The 20,324-nt window shown below is 36.0% G+C and overlaps 1 protein-coding gene across 1 annotated transcript in view; it reads right to left on the bottom strand.

The window, feature by feature from the left end:
* The window catches only part of TNKS (tankyrase), a 167,671-nt gene that overhangs the window by 48,492 nt on the left and 98,855 nt on the right, over window positions 1-20,324 (bottom strand). The window contains exons 6-11 of the mRNA XM_003133396.5: window positions 17,660-17,754; window positions 16,138-16,204; window positions 15,648-15,834; window positions 10,828-10,949; window positions 9,077-9,168; window positions 8,907-8,985 (exon numbers count right to left, since the gene is read on the bottom strand). Coding sequence (XP_003133444.2) covers window positions 8,907-8,985; window positions 9,077-9,168; window positions 10,828-10,949; window positions 15,648-15,834; window positions 16,138-16,204; window positions 17,660-17,754 — 642 coding nt within the window. The remainder of the gene's footprint in view (window positions 1-8,906; window positions 8,986-9,076; window positions 9,169-10,827; window positions 10,950-15,647; window positions 15,835-16,137; window positions 16,205-17,659; window positions 17,755-20,324) is intronic.

The following is a 20,324-nucleotide window of genomic DNA, read 5'->3' on the forward strand; positions in this document are numbered from 1 at the left end:
AGAAGAGATTCGCACTATAAATACGCATGGTGGAACAGTGCAACACAGAAAACTGCAGATGCACTTCTCCCATCTCTTACTCTGGGAAGCACTCATGGAGTGAACTAGGCAAAAGTCACCTCCTACTGACGTAAGGAAGGGATGCAACTACCATTTACTAAGTACTTACTAATATAAGGCTCTATGTTAGATGCTACATGTAAACTGTAAGCTACTGAAAAGCTAAGACTATGACTTAATCTTCCCTCCACTGTAAAGTACAAGACAGACGAGTGTAATACAAAATTATTTGCTTTAGTAAATGTAAATTTTTTTTCTTATGAAGGATTTCTTTCCGCGAACTCTAAATAGTATCACAGCAACAAAAGAATATCTATGGACTACTTCATTAGACAGCAAGGCTGAAGCACTATAAGAAGTCACAGAAAAGTAGTGGCAAATAATGTAACAGAAGTACTCGTTCCATGGAAACAGGTAGAAATAGGTAGAATAAAAATACTAGAACAATGGGTGAGACTGTACACAACCCACTTAGAAAGAACAACAACTGGTAATAGGGACATATTAAAGATATTCCATAAAAGTTTTTGAGGAAAAATTATTTCTTCTAAGAACTTTCAAATTATATGGCTATATATATGAATTGTTGTCCATGAATTTTATTTTCAACCTAAAAAAATATATTTGACAGACTTATTTTATATACCACAGCATAAATTTAATTTTCATACTTTAAAGAGATTACAAGTTTAATTCTTAGTATATATTATTTGGAATCACCAACATACATATTAATTGAAGAAATCTGGGAATGTTGGATCAATTTTTTCTGATTCTTTTTTAAGACCCAGTTTTATTTTCCCCTACCACAAGCTCTAACACAAGGATATGACAGAAGATGTCATCGAAGATACCTAGCATTCAGCACTAAAGAGATTATTTTCTCTAAAGTACAGAAACTGCCTCAAATAAGAAAAATGCTATATTTAATACATTATACTTCAACTGTGGTAATTAAATTGTTAGAACTGGCTCAGGATACATATTCAGATGTGTGAGGAGAATAACAAATGTCTGGCAGTTTTAAAGACAAACATATTCGTTTTGTTTTGTTTTTTTTTTTGGTATCTTGAGATTAACAGCTGAGGTATGTATCTTTATTTTTATTTTAATAGTTAAGAATGATTTTCCAAAAAGGATAACTGGATAAAATGATATAAAATCACAATGGTATTTGGCCTGAAATGTACAGGACATAAAATTATGATTCAAAAATGCCAAAACACTTCTGGAAACCGACAAGCAGATTACAGGGAAGTGGCTAAGGAGACTCTTTCAAAATTCTAATCAGTGTGAACAGCCAAGTCTCAAAAGTTTAAGACTGAGTTTCACTCTCTCCTAAACTGAAGCCATCATTGTCCACATAACCCATTTGGTAATTAATCATGAATTGTTCTGTGACGTTTCTGTAGTCAGGCATGTGAACTCATGTTATATTTTACTTCAACTGTGAACATGTGTATATCCCAAACTAAGTTGAATATCAAGTCATCTGAGAGTCGAAAACAGTCTCTATACTACGTTAGCTAGAATGAAAAAGCATTTTTCCCCCAAATCAGGAAACTTTGAAAGTAAAAGTGTCCTGAGAGTTAAAAATGATAAAGAAAAATCAACGGGCATCAATAAATATAATGGAGGGACAAAAGACATGAATCTGAAACAGGTCTATGTCCTGGCAGACAGAGACTATAACCTAGGGAACAGGTGGCAAGCATACTATAACTTTTTTAGCTTGGAGTTAAGAAACATCTCATTATCATCCCTTTTTACAAAAATCTTAATAAGCTAATTTTGTTGAATATTGCTAAATGGTTATGCCAACTATTATACATATACCTTGAGTCTACATTTCTGTAATTGTTTTTTTAAGAGAAAGTAGTTTCCTAGGAAGTTATCTATTTTCCTAAAGCAAGATTATGTTCATGCCATTTGCCTATTCAAAAATTTCCTATGAGAACAGAACCAAAGCTCTCCAATGAGACCCTTTTTTGTACTCACTGGACTGACTAATCACAACTTCTGACTAACAAGCAAACTCTTTTGCCTTCCTGACTATTTGAAATATATTCTTTGTATTTTATCTATTTAAAAATATCTAATTCTTGGGCCTGCCTAGCTGAAATTCTGTTTTCTTCATAAAATTTCTCTAATCTCTCCCCCAGCCTGGCACCACCAATGGAAGAAACTGTTCTTTCCTCTGAATAGCAATCTACCTGTCCTTCTCTTAGACTACTTTTCCAATTTGTAAAACAGACATTCAAGTGGACTGTATTAGACAAAATTATTTTAGATTTTAAGACCTTTTAGAGAAGAATCCTAATAAATTCAAACTTCATATATACTCCACAAGAGTAAGTTCAATGCCTTATACAGTGAGTGTCTGAAAATGGCTGGTAAATGGATGTCCTGTTAGAATGACAAATCAGTACATTCTGGTAATAAAAAGTTAAATGCCAGTGTTGATAGAACTGTTTAATATTGAAAATAACTGGTTCACTTTATCTGTAATAAAAGCATAATTTAATTTGACTCTAAAGTTTTCACAGATATATTTATAGGCCATTGTAATCCATGGTGAGATATACATAGTTAAAAGCACCTCCTCTGAGGAATAAAAGAGACAAAATGATCACAAATTTAATTCCTAGCTGGAATTCTTTTTTTTTTTTGCTATTTCTTGGGTCGCTCCTGCGGCATCTGGAGGTTCCCAGGCTAGGGGTCTAATCAGAGCCATAGCCACCAGCCTACGCCAGAGCCTCAGCAACGCAGGACCCGAGCCGCGTCTGCAACCTACACCACAGCTCACGGCAACACCGGATCCTTAACCCACTGAGCAAGGGCAGGGACTGAACCTGCAACCTCATGGTTCCTAGTCGGATTTGTTAACCACTGCGCCACGACGGGAACTCCCCTAGCTGGAATTCTGCTATGGTAATTAATATTTCACTTTAATATGTTTTTAATCCTTTAATGTGTTATGAACCCACCACAGAGTATAGAATTTGTCTAAGAAGTTAAATTTTAATGTAATTTGAGCGACATGAAACTAGATTAATGTTTACTAGCCAAACTTGAGTATATTACTATTTGTAAACCTTCAACATTCATGTGGAATTTTAAAAGGAACAATCAAGTTCTCTGAAAAGAGGTCTATATTACATTATAATGGTATATCTTTCTTTGCTTTATTAAAGGGGTGCTGCTCACCTAGCCCACATGCCTTAACTGTCAGAGAAATAACTCACTGAACATAACTGATTAGTCTGGAGGGGCCAGGCCCAGGGCTGTGCTGAACAGACTGAAGTCTTATTCCTGCTCTCCCTTTCTCATCCCTGAGGCTTGGGAGAGATGGCAGCTGCACATGGTATATTTCTAAGCCAAAGACTTACCAAGCAGGGGCTGCCATAGAGAAGTAAAACAGAAAAATACAGTATAAAAAGAAGAATGAAGCAGATGAACAAAGACTGGCAGAGAAAAGAAAGCTATGCAATCTCAGAAGAGAAAGAGACAGATGAAGAAAGAAAATGTGAGCCAAGGTGACTACCGGTTTCCAAATTCCTGAACTTCAGCTCTAATTCCTACAGATTATTTCTTTGGGATTAAGCATATGTTTTCCCACAGAAGTAATCAGCATACTTTTATATAACTAAGTTTAAAACAAATTTCCACTTGTGCCTAATGAAGATTCAGTAGATGTAACTAAACAGTAACTAAAATGTCTCTGAGACACTGGCCCCTCTGGACCTCATTTTGATATGATCAAACCTTGGATATTAAATGAACTATAAAAGCTACTTTGGATCTATATCTTTAAAAGCCACTTTAACACCTTTGGGCTAACAGAATCTGCTTATCAAGCCACCTCTAGAAGAGCATTAATAAAATCCTTTTAATAAGCTAACACATTTCTCCAAAGTGAGCAAAGATTCTTGATCACTCCCAATGTGAGAAATAAGCCCATTAAATGCCAATTACTATTGACACAATTTCTTCTTCCATACAGTATAAATAAATCTGTCAAATTAAGACATATGAACATCAAGAAAATTTCTTCATGTTCCACACATTTAACAGATGTTCACTAATGACAAAACAGCAGTGTTTTCATGTATGAAAATAAAAGCACCTCTGAATTAAACCTTTTGTTTCTAGGTATTAATAATACTATATGTAATTAGTATTAGGGCTTAAGTTCTATTTAATAATGGTAGCAGACAAGGCAGTGGTAACAGAATGCAGAATGCCAAGGGAGACTAACAATAAAAAAGGATAAAATCTTCATGTCTCTCCCATTTAGGCTTTACATTATCTTGCAAAGCAGGGAGTTGGTAGAGATTGTTTTTCATAACCATCCTTTCCTTACTCTAGTCATCTGTTTTTTACCCTTTTGCTGAATATTGCCTGCTTGCCTCTCTGGATTCATATCCATCCTCCACCCTGCTCTGTGTCCTAGGAAAGTCACTTGTATGTATCACATCAATGGACTCTCGTCTTTAACTTTTTGTTGTACTTGGCCAGTGTGAAGTGATGACAAGAGGACTGCTGGGAAGGAGAAGAGTGAGGAGTAATAGATTGGACACACCCTTTTTATCAAAGGCTCCAAACGCTGTCAGGTGGCCTTCTCCATACAGCTTCCCCGTTCCTTGGCCCATCATGCCCAGGGATGATGATAGCTCCCCATTAGCTGCTGGTATTACCTCATCCGTTGCTGATTTCCTTAAACCTTGCTTACACTTTTGTACATAATTCCTTTATGAAATAAACCTTCCTCAAATCACCCACTCTGAGTGTGCTGTTTACTGCCAAGATCTTAACTAATAAAATTCTCTATATCTGTATATTTGGAATCCCTCCTTCAAAAGCTCCCAAAGCCCTTATGTGAAAATTGCAAAATTAAACGGATTGTCTCCCTTGATGTCTCTCTGTGGCACTAATCACCCATTCCTTCTTCATACTCCCATTGCACTCAATGGACATTGTGAAAGGCCTTTCAGTTTCCTTTTCCCACTAACTGTTCCAAAAACAGGAGTAATCCTCAAAGGTTCTTTTCTTAACTCTCCTCTCTCCATATTCTCTACCAGGAACCTTCCTCGCTGCCACAATGTATGATCACTATGTCAATGGCTTCCCAACAGACCTTTCTAATCCTAAACTCTCTTTCATACTCAAGTGCCATACTTCCAACAGCCAGTTTTATCCAAATGTCACTCTTTCATGTCAGCTACAAGTATAACATCATTACTAAGTCATAGGAAACCAGTATTTCTTTCTAGCTTTCTCACTTCCTTAACTGTACCACCATTTTCTAAGTCCATTCTAACACCCAGTTCATTTCCAAGGAATATAATTATTTTCTCATAAATGGCTTTCGTCTTTCTCTTCCTATTTCATTACTGCCACTAAATTGGTTCAGGATTAGCTTTGGGTTAATAACTGCATTAACTTCTAAATTGGTATTTCCCATAGTATTCAGCAAACAATCTTTATTATTTTACCTCTCAATGCTGAGTCAGTGAATTAAAATAAACTATAAAGGTCATACAACTAGAAAGTGGAGGATTCTAAACTGAAAAGTATACCTATCCATGTTATATACACAATACGCTTAATTTAACATAACAATGAACATGAACTATGTACTTATCAACAAACTTTACACAAAAGAATGTTTTGGCTTATATAAATACTACTAAGTTCTAACCATCTAAGTAAGACAAATTAGCTAATGGTATCAGATCTCCCTACCAAATTCTCTGCCTTTTCTAATTTAACAGTCTTAGCTTGAGAACTAGATTCATCACGAGGAGGGGAAAGATAGCAGAATGGTGGAAGCAGAGTAAGAGGGCTGAATCCTAACTCAAGGGTGGTGCTTCTTGTTCAAAAGGTGCTTTTAGAATCAAACGGAAACGAGGAGTCATTCAAAAATGAAACTGAAACCATTAAGTTCCCCAGAAAGAACACTAGGCAAGCAACCACTAGGCCCCAACAGGTGCTAAGTTGGATTTGTACAGCAAGATTTTATTAATGCATTTGTCAGTCACCAGATAAACCAACCCTGGGGGAGAGCGGTCTGCCTTGGAACCAGGGAATGAGTGAATGGGAAGATGGAAATTGGAAACTGGGATTGGTATTGGCATCTGATTAAATACATTTTTTTCCCATTTTAAATTACCTAATCGCGGGAGTTCTCAATTTGAATGTAGTGAAAGGACTAGGGAAGATATAGTAGTTCAAAAGTCATTCTAGTCTATGGCCATACCACCCTGAACACACCTGATCGCATCTAAAAGTCATTCTATTCACTGGCAGGGTGTTTAAAATTATACATGCCCCATTGATGAACTGCGACGTTACTGATGAGAATGTACTGTGAACAGGAAGGGCAGAAAAAGATTTAGAACCAAAGAGCTAGAGTAATGCTGACTAGGACAGGTTATATAAAATAATGTTATTTTTCATTGAACCTTCATGAAATAAAATGACTCATGGGAGACAACAAATGGATACTTTCCCAAAATGAAGGGCATTATTCATGGTTGTTCAAGAACATTATAAATGCCATAAGATATTTAAAAAAAATAGGTCAACGATAAACATATGATGCTCTTAAGTGTAGCAGAGAGCCCACTTAGCTTATTATTTCTTGCTTGACAGAGCAACTAGACATTATTTATATAACAATGCAGTAGCTGTACCCTCAAAATATGTAATAAATCTGTAGAACTCTGTTCCTTTTATTCCAGCTCATCCTGATTGTTTAATTAAAATCATCAATTGTCCTTTCAAAGTAAGGATATCCAAATTTTTGGATCCTGCACCTTAGGAGTAAAAAAATGCTTTGAAAACCCTCTCAATGTACATTATGCTCATTTGTAAATTATAACCAAGCAGTGTTAAACTAATATATAATCAATATAGATAAAAGTTATACATAAGAAATTACAAGGGTTGGGAAAGAGATGAAACAAATACTTAAACATCTTTTAATTACCAGTGGTACAAAATATCTTTTGGCCCAATTAAAAAAAACCTTACAAAAATTTTATAAAAATTGTGATCTAGCCCCTTGACTAGTGCATTGTTAGCAAAGCCTTCTAAATCACAAGGCTCATTTTTTTTTTTTGTCTTTTTTGCTATTTCTTGGGCCGCTCCCGCGGCATATGGAGGTTCCCAGGCTAGGGGTCGAATCGGAGCTGTAGCCACCGGCCTACGCCAGAGCCTCAGCAACGCAGGATCCGAGCCGCGTCTGCAACCTACACAACAGCTCACGGCAACGCCGGATCGTCAACCCACTGAGCAAGGGCAGGGACCGAACCCGCAACCTCATGGTTTCTAGTCGGATTCGTTAACCACTGCACCACGACGGGAACTCCACAAGGCTCATTCTTAATGTAACTTACTAATTATGTTAAGGTTTTAACTGGATTCTGCTAGTGAAATTGCATCTATTTGATTCTTGCAAACTTATTATGAGGTATTAACATTAAAATGCTTATTTGTTTGTATTGGCTGCACCCATGGCATACAGACTTTCCCAGGCCAGGGACTGAACCTGCGCCATAGCAATGACCCAAGCCACTGCAGTGACAATGCCAGATCCTTAACCTCCTGTATTACAAGAGAACTCTTATAACTTACCTTTAAGGTTCTGATTACATTTATTTATTTTTTTAATGTACCTACATACAAGTAATAATCACTTGTCACTGTAGAACTATTAGTGAATTTTGAACCCCCTTATTTTCATTTAAAAAAAAAAAAAAAGGCCCAACAACTAAGTAGGTCAATTTCTGAAAATACTAATAGTCAGATAACCATTTCATGTTGTAAGACTGTCATGTTCATTCCCTCCGATTATCAGCACTGGTACTGATCAAGATTGTATCGTGTAGGATAGTATCCATAAATCTACTTGTGTGTGCACATGTAAAATACAATACGTTGGAACATGCTGAAGTAAGCAGATGAGTGAGTGTATCACCATTAATCCCCCCATACCCAACATCTGCTTTTCCTCAGGAAGAACCTGGGGGATCTGACATAATTCAAACAGACTGACACATGGACATAATGAGAGTGCCAGCATCAATCTGTGTATGAAATATTAGATTTTAATTTATTTTTAAAGAAATTACTATTTTAATAAATCAAAATTCTAGTATTATTTTTCCTGCCCTCAATGGTCCAACATGTACATTCCCTTGAGTGTCTATAGCCTACTTTGGAGACTCCTGCTTTAAAATATACATACATATATACTCTTGAGGATTTAAAAATTTGCAAGTTCAAGTCACCTTTGAAAAACAATCACTTTGCTTTCTTTGAGCAAACTTTCCTCAAGCAATTCATGAAGTCATGGAGTTTCAGACAATGCCAGTGAAAATAGTTATTAAAATTTCTTATTTCTTTAATATTGAGGTTAAAAAAATTATCATTGCCAATTTAAAGAAATAAATGTTCTCTAAAATAAGTAGCAATATTGTGCCAATCATTTACATAAATTATTTTCTGACAAACCATCATTATGTTGACTATCAAAATATGTCAATTCTAGTATTAATATAAAACAATACAAAGTTGAAATGTATTTCAAATGATAAGACCTATAAAGCCACATGCTTTACAGAAGAATGACAGTAAAGTATAATAAAACACAGGTAATTATCTTTATATTAATACCAAGACTTAAATCAGCTTTAAAGGAGAATTGATGAATTCAAATACAATGATAAAGGTCCCTTACAAGATTAATTTCTTCAGGAGAATCAGAGAGAAGAGGAACAATCTTAAGTGCAGCTAACCAGTCAATGCCAAGGTTAGCACCTTATTTCAGGTGTATGCCTTACCTTTGCTCCATGCTTATGTAGAACTTCCATGACATCATTGTGAGCTCTTTCTGCTGCCACATGCAGGGGAGTCATGAAACTATGGAGAACAGAATGGAAAAGGTAATCTCCTAACTTATAATGCATTTGCCCTTTAAGAATTGAGCAACTCCTTCTGCAAATGTACTTACTCTTTATTTTTTTCATTGACATTTGCTCCTTTTCTAAGTAACAATTCTGTCACTTGTTTACGTTTGGGATGCAGGGAGGCCACAGCACAGTGCTGTGAAGAAAACCAAATTAGTGAAATAAACTTCTATTTAAAAGTAGACTTCTGAAGTAAATAGTACCTGCTGACTATTTAAAACACATCTCAAAACATGTACTTTAACATTATGGATATGACCAAAATTCCTCCTAAATGCACTGGGAATACAAAACACAAGCCTTTAAACCAAGGTGAAATTACACTCTTAGGTGAACATTAAGAGAGACTTCGTTTCTTTCCCTTTAGCCAGTAAGTAATTATCCAGTATATATTTACTCGAAGGTATCAGAATGCTTCCTCTCCAAAGCTACAGAAATCTATAACTGAATTACTCCGGCCTTCAGGAGGCTGTCAGCCACACACATCAATATTTCTTAAGCTCTTTCCTAGAGGAACTCCTAGCACACTGCAGGAGAATAAGTCCATCAGCCTGGGGACAGGTAAGAAGGTAACAGGCTTGAAGGAACTTAGAGGGAGAAATACTCTCAAAAAATGATGTTTTATCTTCTACTTATACAACATTCATTTTATATCAATGTCTGTATGACATTTTTGAAAGTAAAAAAAATACCTATGTACTAATGAATAAAATTAATTCTCTAAAAAAAGCAGGTCAGGTTTATTCTGTGGCTTTGAGTGTCTTCTGGCATAATGCTACGTAGCTTAAATGTATCTGAACTCCAGTGAAAGAGCCATTTTCTTAAGCACACAGACAGTTGGCCTGTTTTGGTTTGGTGACTTCTCCCAACTTCCCACACTGCAGTGTATGGAAGTTCATGGGCCAGGGATGGGATCTGAGCCAAAGCTATGACCTACACCACAGCTGTGGCAATGCTTAACTGACTGCACTGGGCTGCGGACTAAACCTGTGCCTTAGCAGTGACCCGAGCCACTGCAGAGACAATGACAAATCCTTAACACTTTGTGCCACAGTGGGAACTCATGGTTTGGTGACTCTTATAATTTGTTTTCAACAGGTTTTGCCTATAGTTTGACCCTTTTGTACCAGATATAAAGTGAGAATGTTAACTGAAGCATATTTAGAGGTCTGTGATAGAGGAATCAATTACGCTTAAATTCTGAACTCAGGCATAATCTAATCAACCCTATACTTGAAACTTAATGTGGTCAATGACAAGGAAAATAGACTAATCTTTCTGAGAGTATATTAGAAGAAATAACATGAACAGTTTTAAAAACAATTTGTACAGGGACAAAAAAATCCGTAATTTTACCATTTTGCTATAATAAATGTAATGGGTCTCTGAATACAATTGTTCAAAAGGATGATGTAAATATCTCTGAAAATAATCTTTTGCAGAAAGCAAATACAGTATTTATCTTGCAAACACAGAAAAAAAAGATTCTATAGAGAAAATCACATCATGTATTTTATGAGAGCACTGGCCACAAGTAGATTTGTTTTAATATGGTTGGGTAAAGACAAAGGTAAAAATAATTCTCAAATTAAGGCTGAGCAAATATCTTTTCTCTCATCCATGAAAGCAATCATCTCCTGAACCAAATTTAAAAATCAATGCAGCCAACATGAAAATGCAAATTCCTGGCACTTCAAATACTAAACTACTTAGTGAAGGTTTCTGAAATGAAAGTCATATTTTGCATTTATACTGCCATTACAGATCCAAGGATGGATTAACAATAAGATCTTACCAGTGCAGTTTCATGAGACTGTGGTTGTTTGAAATTAATAATTTCCAAAGCAAGTGTCTTTTTAACTTTGGCTAGGTCTGCTTCTCTGGCTGCTTGTAGTAAAGAGTGACCTTTAAATTCATCTGTTAATGAAATAATGGTTGACATACAAATATTTAAAATCTATAAAAATCATTAGCATGATTATAAAGTAGGAAAATTATTAATTTTACATATTCATCTATTTTAGCAACAAAAACAACAACAAGACAATATGATAAAGGTGCAAAGGATGAGGATGTAGGTTAATGAAAAATTTTGAAATAGATATGCTCTGAAAAAGACTATTTTCTACTCAGAGTTCATAAAGATATACATACAAAGATTCTTACACCAGCAAAGTTTTAAAACAAGCAAACTAAATGTCCAACAAATGGAAACCAGTTAAGTAATTTGTGAACACTTAAGACACTAGAATACTTTACAGCCCTTAAAGAAAAAGATGGATGTACATATACTGACATGAAAGTATATATTATTCAATGAAAATTCAAATAGCAGATGAGGAAGGACAGGTTGATCCATTTTTTTTGGTATTGTTACTATTACTGCCACCACAACTAAATATAACTAATGATACAAGAAGACATTTAGAGAAACAGTCACTAAAATACTGATAATGATTATGTCTTGAAACAGAGTAGGGAAGAACTGAGTTATGGGGGAAGTACCAGAGTCTGAAAAAGTTTCAAAGAAGAGTTAATGTTTATTCACTATTTGTATAAGCAAATAAGAGATTTTCTGAAAGGCATTTCTAAATTAATTGCATAACTAAGAATCTACGAATCTACTACTCTTTTTTTTTTTTTTTTTTTGGTTGCACATGTGTCATGGAAGTTCCAGGCCAGGAATTGAATCCAAGCTGCAGCTGCAACCTACACCACAGCCACAGCCACACCAGATCCTTAATTTACTGCACTGGGCTGAGGATCAAATCCTGATCCAGAGACAACACTGGATCCCCTTAACTGTGCCAGAGCAGGAACTCCAAGAATCTATTATTCTTATTTTTTAAAAGCAAATAATCTTATTTTCTATTTTACAAGGTTGGATTGTACTTTGATATGACTACTTATTAATGAAAGCTGAAAATGGTTCTAAAGAGATGTAAATGATATGTGACCTAATGTTATATCATGTTACATACATTCCAGGCCTACTCATTCTCAGGCCCTTGCCTCTGCCTGGTACTGAATTTTTTCTCTTTTCCTTTCTCCCATTCCTTTGAGGGCCCATGTCACTTTCTTCTCTCCCTCAAAAGACAGAAACACAGAGCTACACATGTGCACATGCACACACACCTTATTAACTACTGCTCATCATTCAAGGTCTCTATTCAGGTACTCTGGATAAGCCTTTCTGACATGCCCCATTAGGATTCTCTTACAAAGTCCTTTGTACTTGCTTTTAGCCTTACATCACATGGCTATGACAACTGTCTTATCTGCTATGGCAGTCAGATCACCTAGTACAGGATTTGGCAATCAGTAGGTACCCAATAAGTATTTGTTGCATGAATGCTGAATATTTATAAAATAAGTTATTGCAGGCTTGGGGAAAAAATTTTTAAATATAACCTCTTGTTTAGTGGTATTTTATCATTGCTAAATTCCTCAAAGTACAGGACTTTGAAACTTCAAAAATCTAAATTACTCTGAAAATTTAACACATAAAATGCTTTAAAAGCTTCTCTTTCTAAATACATTTTGAAATAAGAATGAAAGTTACTTTTAGTATTTTCAGCTCCAATGTAAACAGAACCCATACTACTGTGTTCATTTGGCTACATGAAAACAACAAATAAAAAATTAGACAAAAAAGAACAGAAAAACAATGTGTAATAAAAATGCTATAACCATAGGTATGTTTTTGTTGCTACATAATTTTGAAGTATTGTTTTTGTTTTCTGTATAATTTTCCTAAAAAGAATTCTGAGAGTTCCCTGGTGGCCTAATGGTTAAGGATTCTGCATTGCTACTTCTGTGGCTGGGATCAATCCCTGGCCTGGGAACTTCTGCATGCCGTGGTTGCAGGGCCCCCCCCACCCAATTCTGTTATTGTGATTATCTAGTATAAAGCAGTGAGCATGAAGATGAAAACTACATCTAGAGAAGTTCTAACTTTGCTAAATTCTTGCCTTCAGATGATTCCTTGGTAGAATCTTATTTAATTCAGTAAAGGAGATACTGAGAAGGTTGCAGAAACTTCTTCCTTTGCCATACTATATAAATTTAGGTTAAATCTTAATGTTTACATGGGAATTACACGGACCAGTGAAATACAATGCAAAATTCCATAGTAATTTGCAGAATGACTTGAAGAAAAAAAAAAGTCAAATGGTGATAATGGGGATAAAGCTGAGCTCAGGATATAAATTAAAAGAATTTTTTTTTTTTGTCTTTTTGTCTTTTCTAGGGCCACATCCACGGCATATGGAGGTTCCCAGGTTAGGGGTCTAATCGGAGCTGTAGCTGCTGGCCTACGCCAGAGCCACAGCAACTCGGGATCCGAGCCGAGTCTGCCACCTACATCATAGCTCACGACAATGCCGGATCCTTAACCCACTGAGCGAGGTCAGGGATCGAACCTGCAACCTCATGATTCCTAGCCGGACTCGTTAACCACAGAGCCACGACGGGAACTCCTAAAAGAAAGAAATTTTAAAAAGATATAAAAAACAAGTTTTGAGTTAAGTTAAATTCAATTCAATAACTCTCCTTGGCACACAGCCTGAACAATGCACTGTGCTAGGTTGGGGTAGATATACAGGCTCCAACATAAATATCATCAACATATTTTTATTAGGTAGCAAGGCATTGTGCAGGTGCTAAGAGGACAATAACAAAACCAGAAGTCTTTCTAAAACTTAAACTTCACTGGGGAGACAGAACATTACACAGAAAAAATGAACTATATAATGCAAGATATTATATGGCCAAAGTCATATGAGTGGGAGAGAGAATAAATGTACTTCTACAAGGATTCATTGCTAAGACACCTGCCCAGTTATAATCAGGTTTGTGTTGGCCTGTAATTTAGAAGATATCATCTGTTCCAGTACTAACATAAGTTTAAATTTCCATTCAAACAAGATCAAAATTGCAAAGAACTCTTCCTGTTTTAATATAAACTTGCTTACAATCTGTATAAACTAAAATGATGTTAGCAACATTTTAAGTATCTCTTTTTCTTAAATTACCAAAGATTTCCTTAAGCACTTAAATCCAGTAATCTGAGTCTTAGAACCCCAGATTTAAGAGAGACTATCAACCACAGGTCCAATTAAAAATTAGGTAAGTGATGGAGCTCCCGTTGTGGCGCAGTGGAAATGAATTCGACTAGTATCCATGAGGATATGGGTTCGATTCCTGGTCTCGCTCAGTGGGTTAAGGATACGGTGTTGCCATGAGCTGTGGTGTAGGTTGCAGACGTGGCTTGGATCCTGCGTTGCTGTGGCTCTGGGGTAGTCTGGCAGCTGTAGCTCCAATTTGACTCCTGGCCTGGGAACCTCCATATGCCATTGGTGCGGCCCTAAAAAGCAAAAATAAATAAATAAATAAATAAAAATTAGGTGACACCTACTTTAATTTAAACCTGAAATGACCACATGTAGAATTAAATATATATCAGTATTTAATATGACAATTTTATGTAATGTGGTATCCTGAATGAGATCTTGGAATAGAAAAAGGATTTTAGGTAAAAACTAATGAGGAAATCTGAATAGAGTACAGCCTTTAGTTAATAATGTATCGGTACTGGTTCGTTAACTGTGACATATGTACCATACTAATGTAAGATGTTAATGGGGAAATGGGGCACAGGGTATAAGAGAACTCTCTGTACTATATTTGTAAGTTTTCTGTATATCTCAAACTATCCTAAAATAAAAAGTTTATTTAAAATACAAGCATATGTAAATTTAGGTCATATGTATCAGTAGCTGAGAAGATTACTTTCACCAAATTACAAAAAGTATCTTATTTAAAATTTGGGCAAGTGATTATACTGGGGCTGTAACACACATAAGAAATAAACACATGGGGGAGTTCCTGTCGTGGAGCAGCAGAAACGAATCCAACCAGGAACTATGAAGTTGCGCGTTCGATCCATGGCCTCACTCAGTGGGTTAACGATCTGGCATTGCTGTGAGCTGTGGTGTACGTTGCAGACATGGCTTGGCTCTGGCGTTGCTGTGGCTGTGGTGTAGGCCGGCAGCTCTGTAGCTCCAATTAGACCCCTAGCCTGGGAACCTCCATATGCCGCGGGTATGGCCCTAAAAAGACAAAAAACAAAAAACAAAAAAAAGAAAAAAGAAATAAACACATGATTGTGCAACCTTGGAAAATAGTGACTATTCAGTAATGTTAAGTATCTATTATTACTAATAGCCCACATATATAAGCTCTGTGAGCTCAGAGTTTTTTTTTTTTTTTCCTAGTTTGTACACTGCTGCACTTCCAGTGCCTGGCACAGAGTGGGTACTCAATAAATGGTTATTGATGGACTCATCCTATTTAGCCTTTAAAAAAGGGATACTTAACATACAAATTAGAATTAAGCTTAAATAAACACAAAATAAATACAGTATATGTATATGAGATTTCTGCAGAATTCATAAAGAAAAGTAATGATCAGAGAAGAGGACTATAAGCCAGTGTACATATAAGAACATGAGGCTCCTACCTAAGTCAGACAAAACAAAAGCCCTAATAACTAAACACAAATGAGATATTCCAATTTACAACCAGCAATATTGATTTTAGGCTATAAATACATACAAGTCAATCTCTCCCGCAGCTCAGGAGTTGGAGCCATATCCACAGCACTTTTGCCGTGGCAATTAACTAATGTAGGATCGGCACCATGGCTAAGCAACAAAGAGCAGACTTCTACTCGATTCTTGGAAGCAGCCTCATGGAGTGGGGTAAACTGCCAGAGATCCATAGCATTAACACAAGCTCCATGCTGAATTAAGAAAAAAAAAAGCTATAGGTCAGTAATCATTTCACTGGATCAAATAAAACTCAGAAGACATTTATTTCACTGTAAATTACTTGAAATGTCAATAAGTGGTTTAATTTCTTTAATTTCAGCTTTTAAAAAAGTTTAAAATAAGCTGGATATTTAAAAATTTTTAAGGCAATGGTGATATTTAAAAAACAATTTTATTGTCTTAAAAATTTTGTTGGCAGAAAAAAAAACCCCATGAAAATTCAGGACAAGTTTAAAAAAAGCAAATTAATACCCAATATTTAAAATTTTTCTTACCTTTAGTAGCAGTTCTGTGACTTCATAATGTCCATATGAACATGCATTATGAAGAGGCACAAGTCCACTAAATGGAAAAAGGCAAATTGAAATACTGAAATTTCAAACAACTTTGAGTCATTTATACAAAAAATGCTTAGAAACAAAAATCTAATAAATCCTAGTACAATTACATTAAAAATATTTTAAAGTATTTAATAAGGGGATACAAAGCATAACTAATGTTCAATCTTTTGTATTTATCTTATGTATAGCATTAAATGTAATGATTAAAGCACCAATTAGAAAAGCATTTAGGTAAAAGGAAGATGTGCAAGTACTAATTGAAAATTGCAGGTTCTATGTATTAAGTATTTACATAAAGTACATATTAACTGATAGTGAACTGAAATAGTCCTACCACTTTATTTCATTTTCATGGTAATTTTCAGTGTAGGAATTCAATATCTAAACTATTATAATTTGCACATGAAAGTATCATTCTGCATGAGTCAAAGACCCCCTTTTTGGCAGTGTGCTTCTCTTGATGACTCACCTATTGTACACCCATCTGTTTTCAGACATGCACAAGGAAACAGAGATGTACAAGAGCATCAGGCATTTGTGCCCCTAGACTATGAGGACACCATTTACATATGGCACAGAACCTGGTGCAAGCAAGAGAGAAACAGAGCACCGAAAAGAGCAGATTGGAAATGACGGATTCCCCTTCTGAAAACCGTCTCAAGTACTGAGCTCTTTCTTCTTGTCTATGTTTCCTGACATGGAGAGGGGCTAAGTGAAAGAAAGCCTCCTCCAGGGCTTCTCTTCTTTATGCTGCCAATCATGAGTTAATATGAATCTACTTCACCTCGGCAGTCAGGTCAATTACCTTTTAGATCTTAAAGTGGCATAATGAGAAATGTCAGCCTATCACAGAAGACAGCAGACCCAATTCCCATGTCCCTGGAGATGAGCTAGGAATCTGGCACAAAGTTTTCCAAAATTTACCTATTCATAAAATAAACGACATGCTATCTTCTTGTTCCTGGACACCTCCCTCCCATATCAACCTTCATAGGGACGTTTTAGGTTTTCTCAGTTTAGAAGGCCAAGATTTCATCAGGAAAAAAAATTAGAATATGTATACTTATGATTTTAGCTTATTAATAAAAGATGACCTGTTCAGATCTGATAAATAGGATAGCTATGTTACTGGATTATCAGATTTTTTGTTTTTTTCTGTCTTTCCGAAGTGGAACTTAAGAGGTGAAAAATAGTAATTGCAATTGAGAGAAACAGTTTTTAACTTCAAATGACAGAAGGCAATAAAATTAGACTAACTTAGGAAATTGTTATGAGAAGAACCCTTAATTAGCAGGAATATGAAAATAAAGTCAAATCACTGTGAACATAAAACGCTACACACACTGTAAAGCAATGGGATATAAGACTTTGTCTACTGCTCAAAAACTTTAGCATTTCAAAGGCTGAAAATAAGCCATGAGTGAAACCACTAAAGGAAATAAACTGATACACATACCCTTTATCTTTTGCATGCACATCTGCACCATGCTGGAGAAGAAGCTGAACGATCCGCACTCGGTTGTAGCCTGCTGCTAGATGTAAAGGAGTTGACTAGAAAAGAGAAAGAAAAACCCATCCCCTTCTTCAGGTAAATACTTCTTGCTTCAGCTTTTAATCTGTACTTACTTATTTAGAGACAGTAAATGTTAACATACACACACAAAATCCTGGGCCGAAGTGCGAAAAATTCACATTTCCTAATTGGAGAGAAAATCCACTCACCTTAGGTGTAAATTCTAACTTTAGTGCCCTGTACCCACTTCTCCTATTGGTTTTTTGAGACCTCCAGTTACCAAGGACTACCTTACACACTCAACATTATTTCTTTTTTCTTTTTTTTCTCTTTTTAGGGCCACACCCACGGCATATGGAGGTTCCCAGGCTAGGGGTCCAATCGGAGCTGTAGCTGCCGGCCTACACCAGAGCCGCAGTAATGCGGGATCCAAGCTGTGTCTGCAACCCACATCACAGCTCAGGGCAACGCTGGATCTTTAACCCACTGAGCGAGGCCAAGGATGGAACCAGCAACCTCATTGTTCCTAGTCGGATTCGTTTCCACTGCGCCACGATGGGAACTCTATCAATATAATTTCTTAATTTCTTTCCATTATGGACCCTTGTCACTGTCCTGGGTAGCCATGTCAAGGTTCATATTCTTGATAACTGGAAACATTCTTCTTTATTCTACTTTCGAATTCTAACTTTTAAAATCCTAATTCTATCATATAGCCTTTCCTAAAAAGCTAGCTCTCAAAATTCCTCTTTAATAGGAAAATGTTGAAAGCACCTCTAAGGAATATTTGAAGAAACTTTAGTGGAAACAAAAACCACAATGGATTATATTCATTCCATGAGGTTGCTGGCAATAGGTCAAAACTAATTTTCTACTTTGGATATAATGAAATACGTCAAGATAGTATTTAATTCTTCTATTTTATGTACTGCATATGCAGTATGAATACAAGAGGAAAATAGTTTTTTCTCAACTAATTTCCACCACATTTTAATTTGAACCAAGTTCTCTACCTGGTTCAAATTAAAAAAAGCTTCTCTACTCACATATGATAATTAAAATAATCAAACTTCTCCTCACCTTTTAAAAAAATCAGAAAAAACATTATTTTAGTTAAAAGCTTCTCTGCAACCATGGCAATTTTCCTACCTGTGCTCATTTACTTAGAGTTTAAATACTGTAAATACTGTGGCTTTTTACACAGGGTCTAATATACTTTAATGTACCACCATGTCATGTCTTCTACTTGGGCTTTGGGATTTAATAAGATTTTTTATTTATTTTCTTCACATATTTTGTCGAGATACTAAGGAATTACTAAATACTGTATTATCTATACTGTTTTCAAGGCACTCCATACATTTTTCATATTCTGAAAGTCTCTAAGTTTAGGAACTATTTTTGAGCAATCTACAGCTAATAATGAGGAGATCAGGTAGACAGAAGAGAGTTCTGAATAAGTCAGGAAACCTGATCGCACTCCCAGATCTATGGGACTGTGAAAGTTAAATTACTCACACATCTCAGCTCCCGCAAGTATAAAATGGAGATAAAACCACCCATCCTAGCTATCTCAAAAGTGCATGAAAAGTTGTCTCCCATGTATAAGCACCATTAAAATGTAAAATGCCATGCAAAAATAGATGATTAAAATTTCTGTATCCCCAAAACAACAAGCCCAGCCAAGTTTCTGCCTCCAGACACGTGTCAAATGTTCTTTCAAATGATACCTCCAGGGACTATCAAGTTTTTTTAATGACTTATTTTTCCCTTTAACATCTTAAAGGTATCATTTCACTATCTTCTGGCTTGCATTGTTTCAGACTAGAAACCTATCTTCATTTCTATGTATGTATGATTTTTCTTCTGGATATTTCCATAATTTCTCTTTGTCATAGGCTTTAAGCAATTTGGCTGTGATGTACCTTGGTACAGTTTTCTTCTTTTTCTCCCCCTCAGTGTATATAGACGTTTGCGGCTGGCTGAGGTCCTTGGATCTGTTGTTTATAGTTTTTACCAAATTTGGAAAACTTTCAGCTATTATTTCTTCAAATATTTTTTTCTGTCCTTTCTCTTTCCTTTCTCTCCTTTGGGGAGTTCAGTTATACAGATGTTAGGTTGCTTTAAAAGCTTGCTTTTAAGCTTTGTAAGTAGGACCAGAGTAACCTTTAGTCTGCTACTAACTTTTCCCTTCTACTGAATCATTACCCTTGTGAGGATTCTATAATGTCTAATGAATTATGAGGTTTGTTGACTCTGGCTGGTAGCAACAGAAACTATTAAAGACTGAGTTGCTAGAACTGTTACCTCTAATCCTTTTGGGGGGTTCTTTTATTAACCTCAGGTAATTTCCTCATACCTGTATTATTAGTACTCAGCTGAAGACTCTAAGGGGGCCCTTTGCAGCTCTCTGGAGCTCTCATCTCTGTGCAGCTCTCCCTTCCCTGGTCTTCCACCCTGTTAACTCTTGCCACCTTGGTCTCCTCAATCACCTAATTTCATCTTCTCAAGTCAGGGAGACCACTGGGTGCCTCCTGTGGGTTTCTCCTCCCTATGTCTAGGTTTGGAAGTTCTTTCTAGGCGGTAAGCTGGAGTAACCACAGAACTC

The sequence above is a fragment of the Sus scrofa genome, chromosome 15, assembly GCF_000003025.6.
Source record: "Sus scrofa isolate TJ Tabasco breed Duroc chromosome 15, Sscrofa11.1, whole genome shotgun sequence".
NCBI classification, from domain to species: domain Eukaryota; kingdom Metazoa; phylum Chordata; class Mammalia; order Artiodactyla; family Suidae; genus Sus; species Sus scrofa.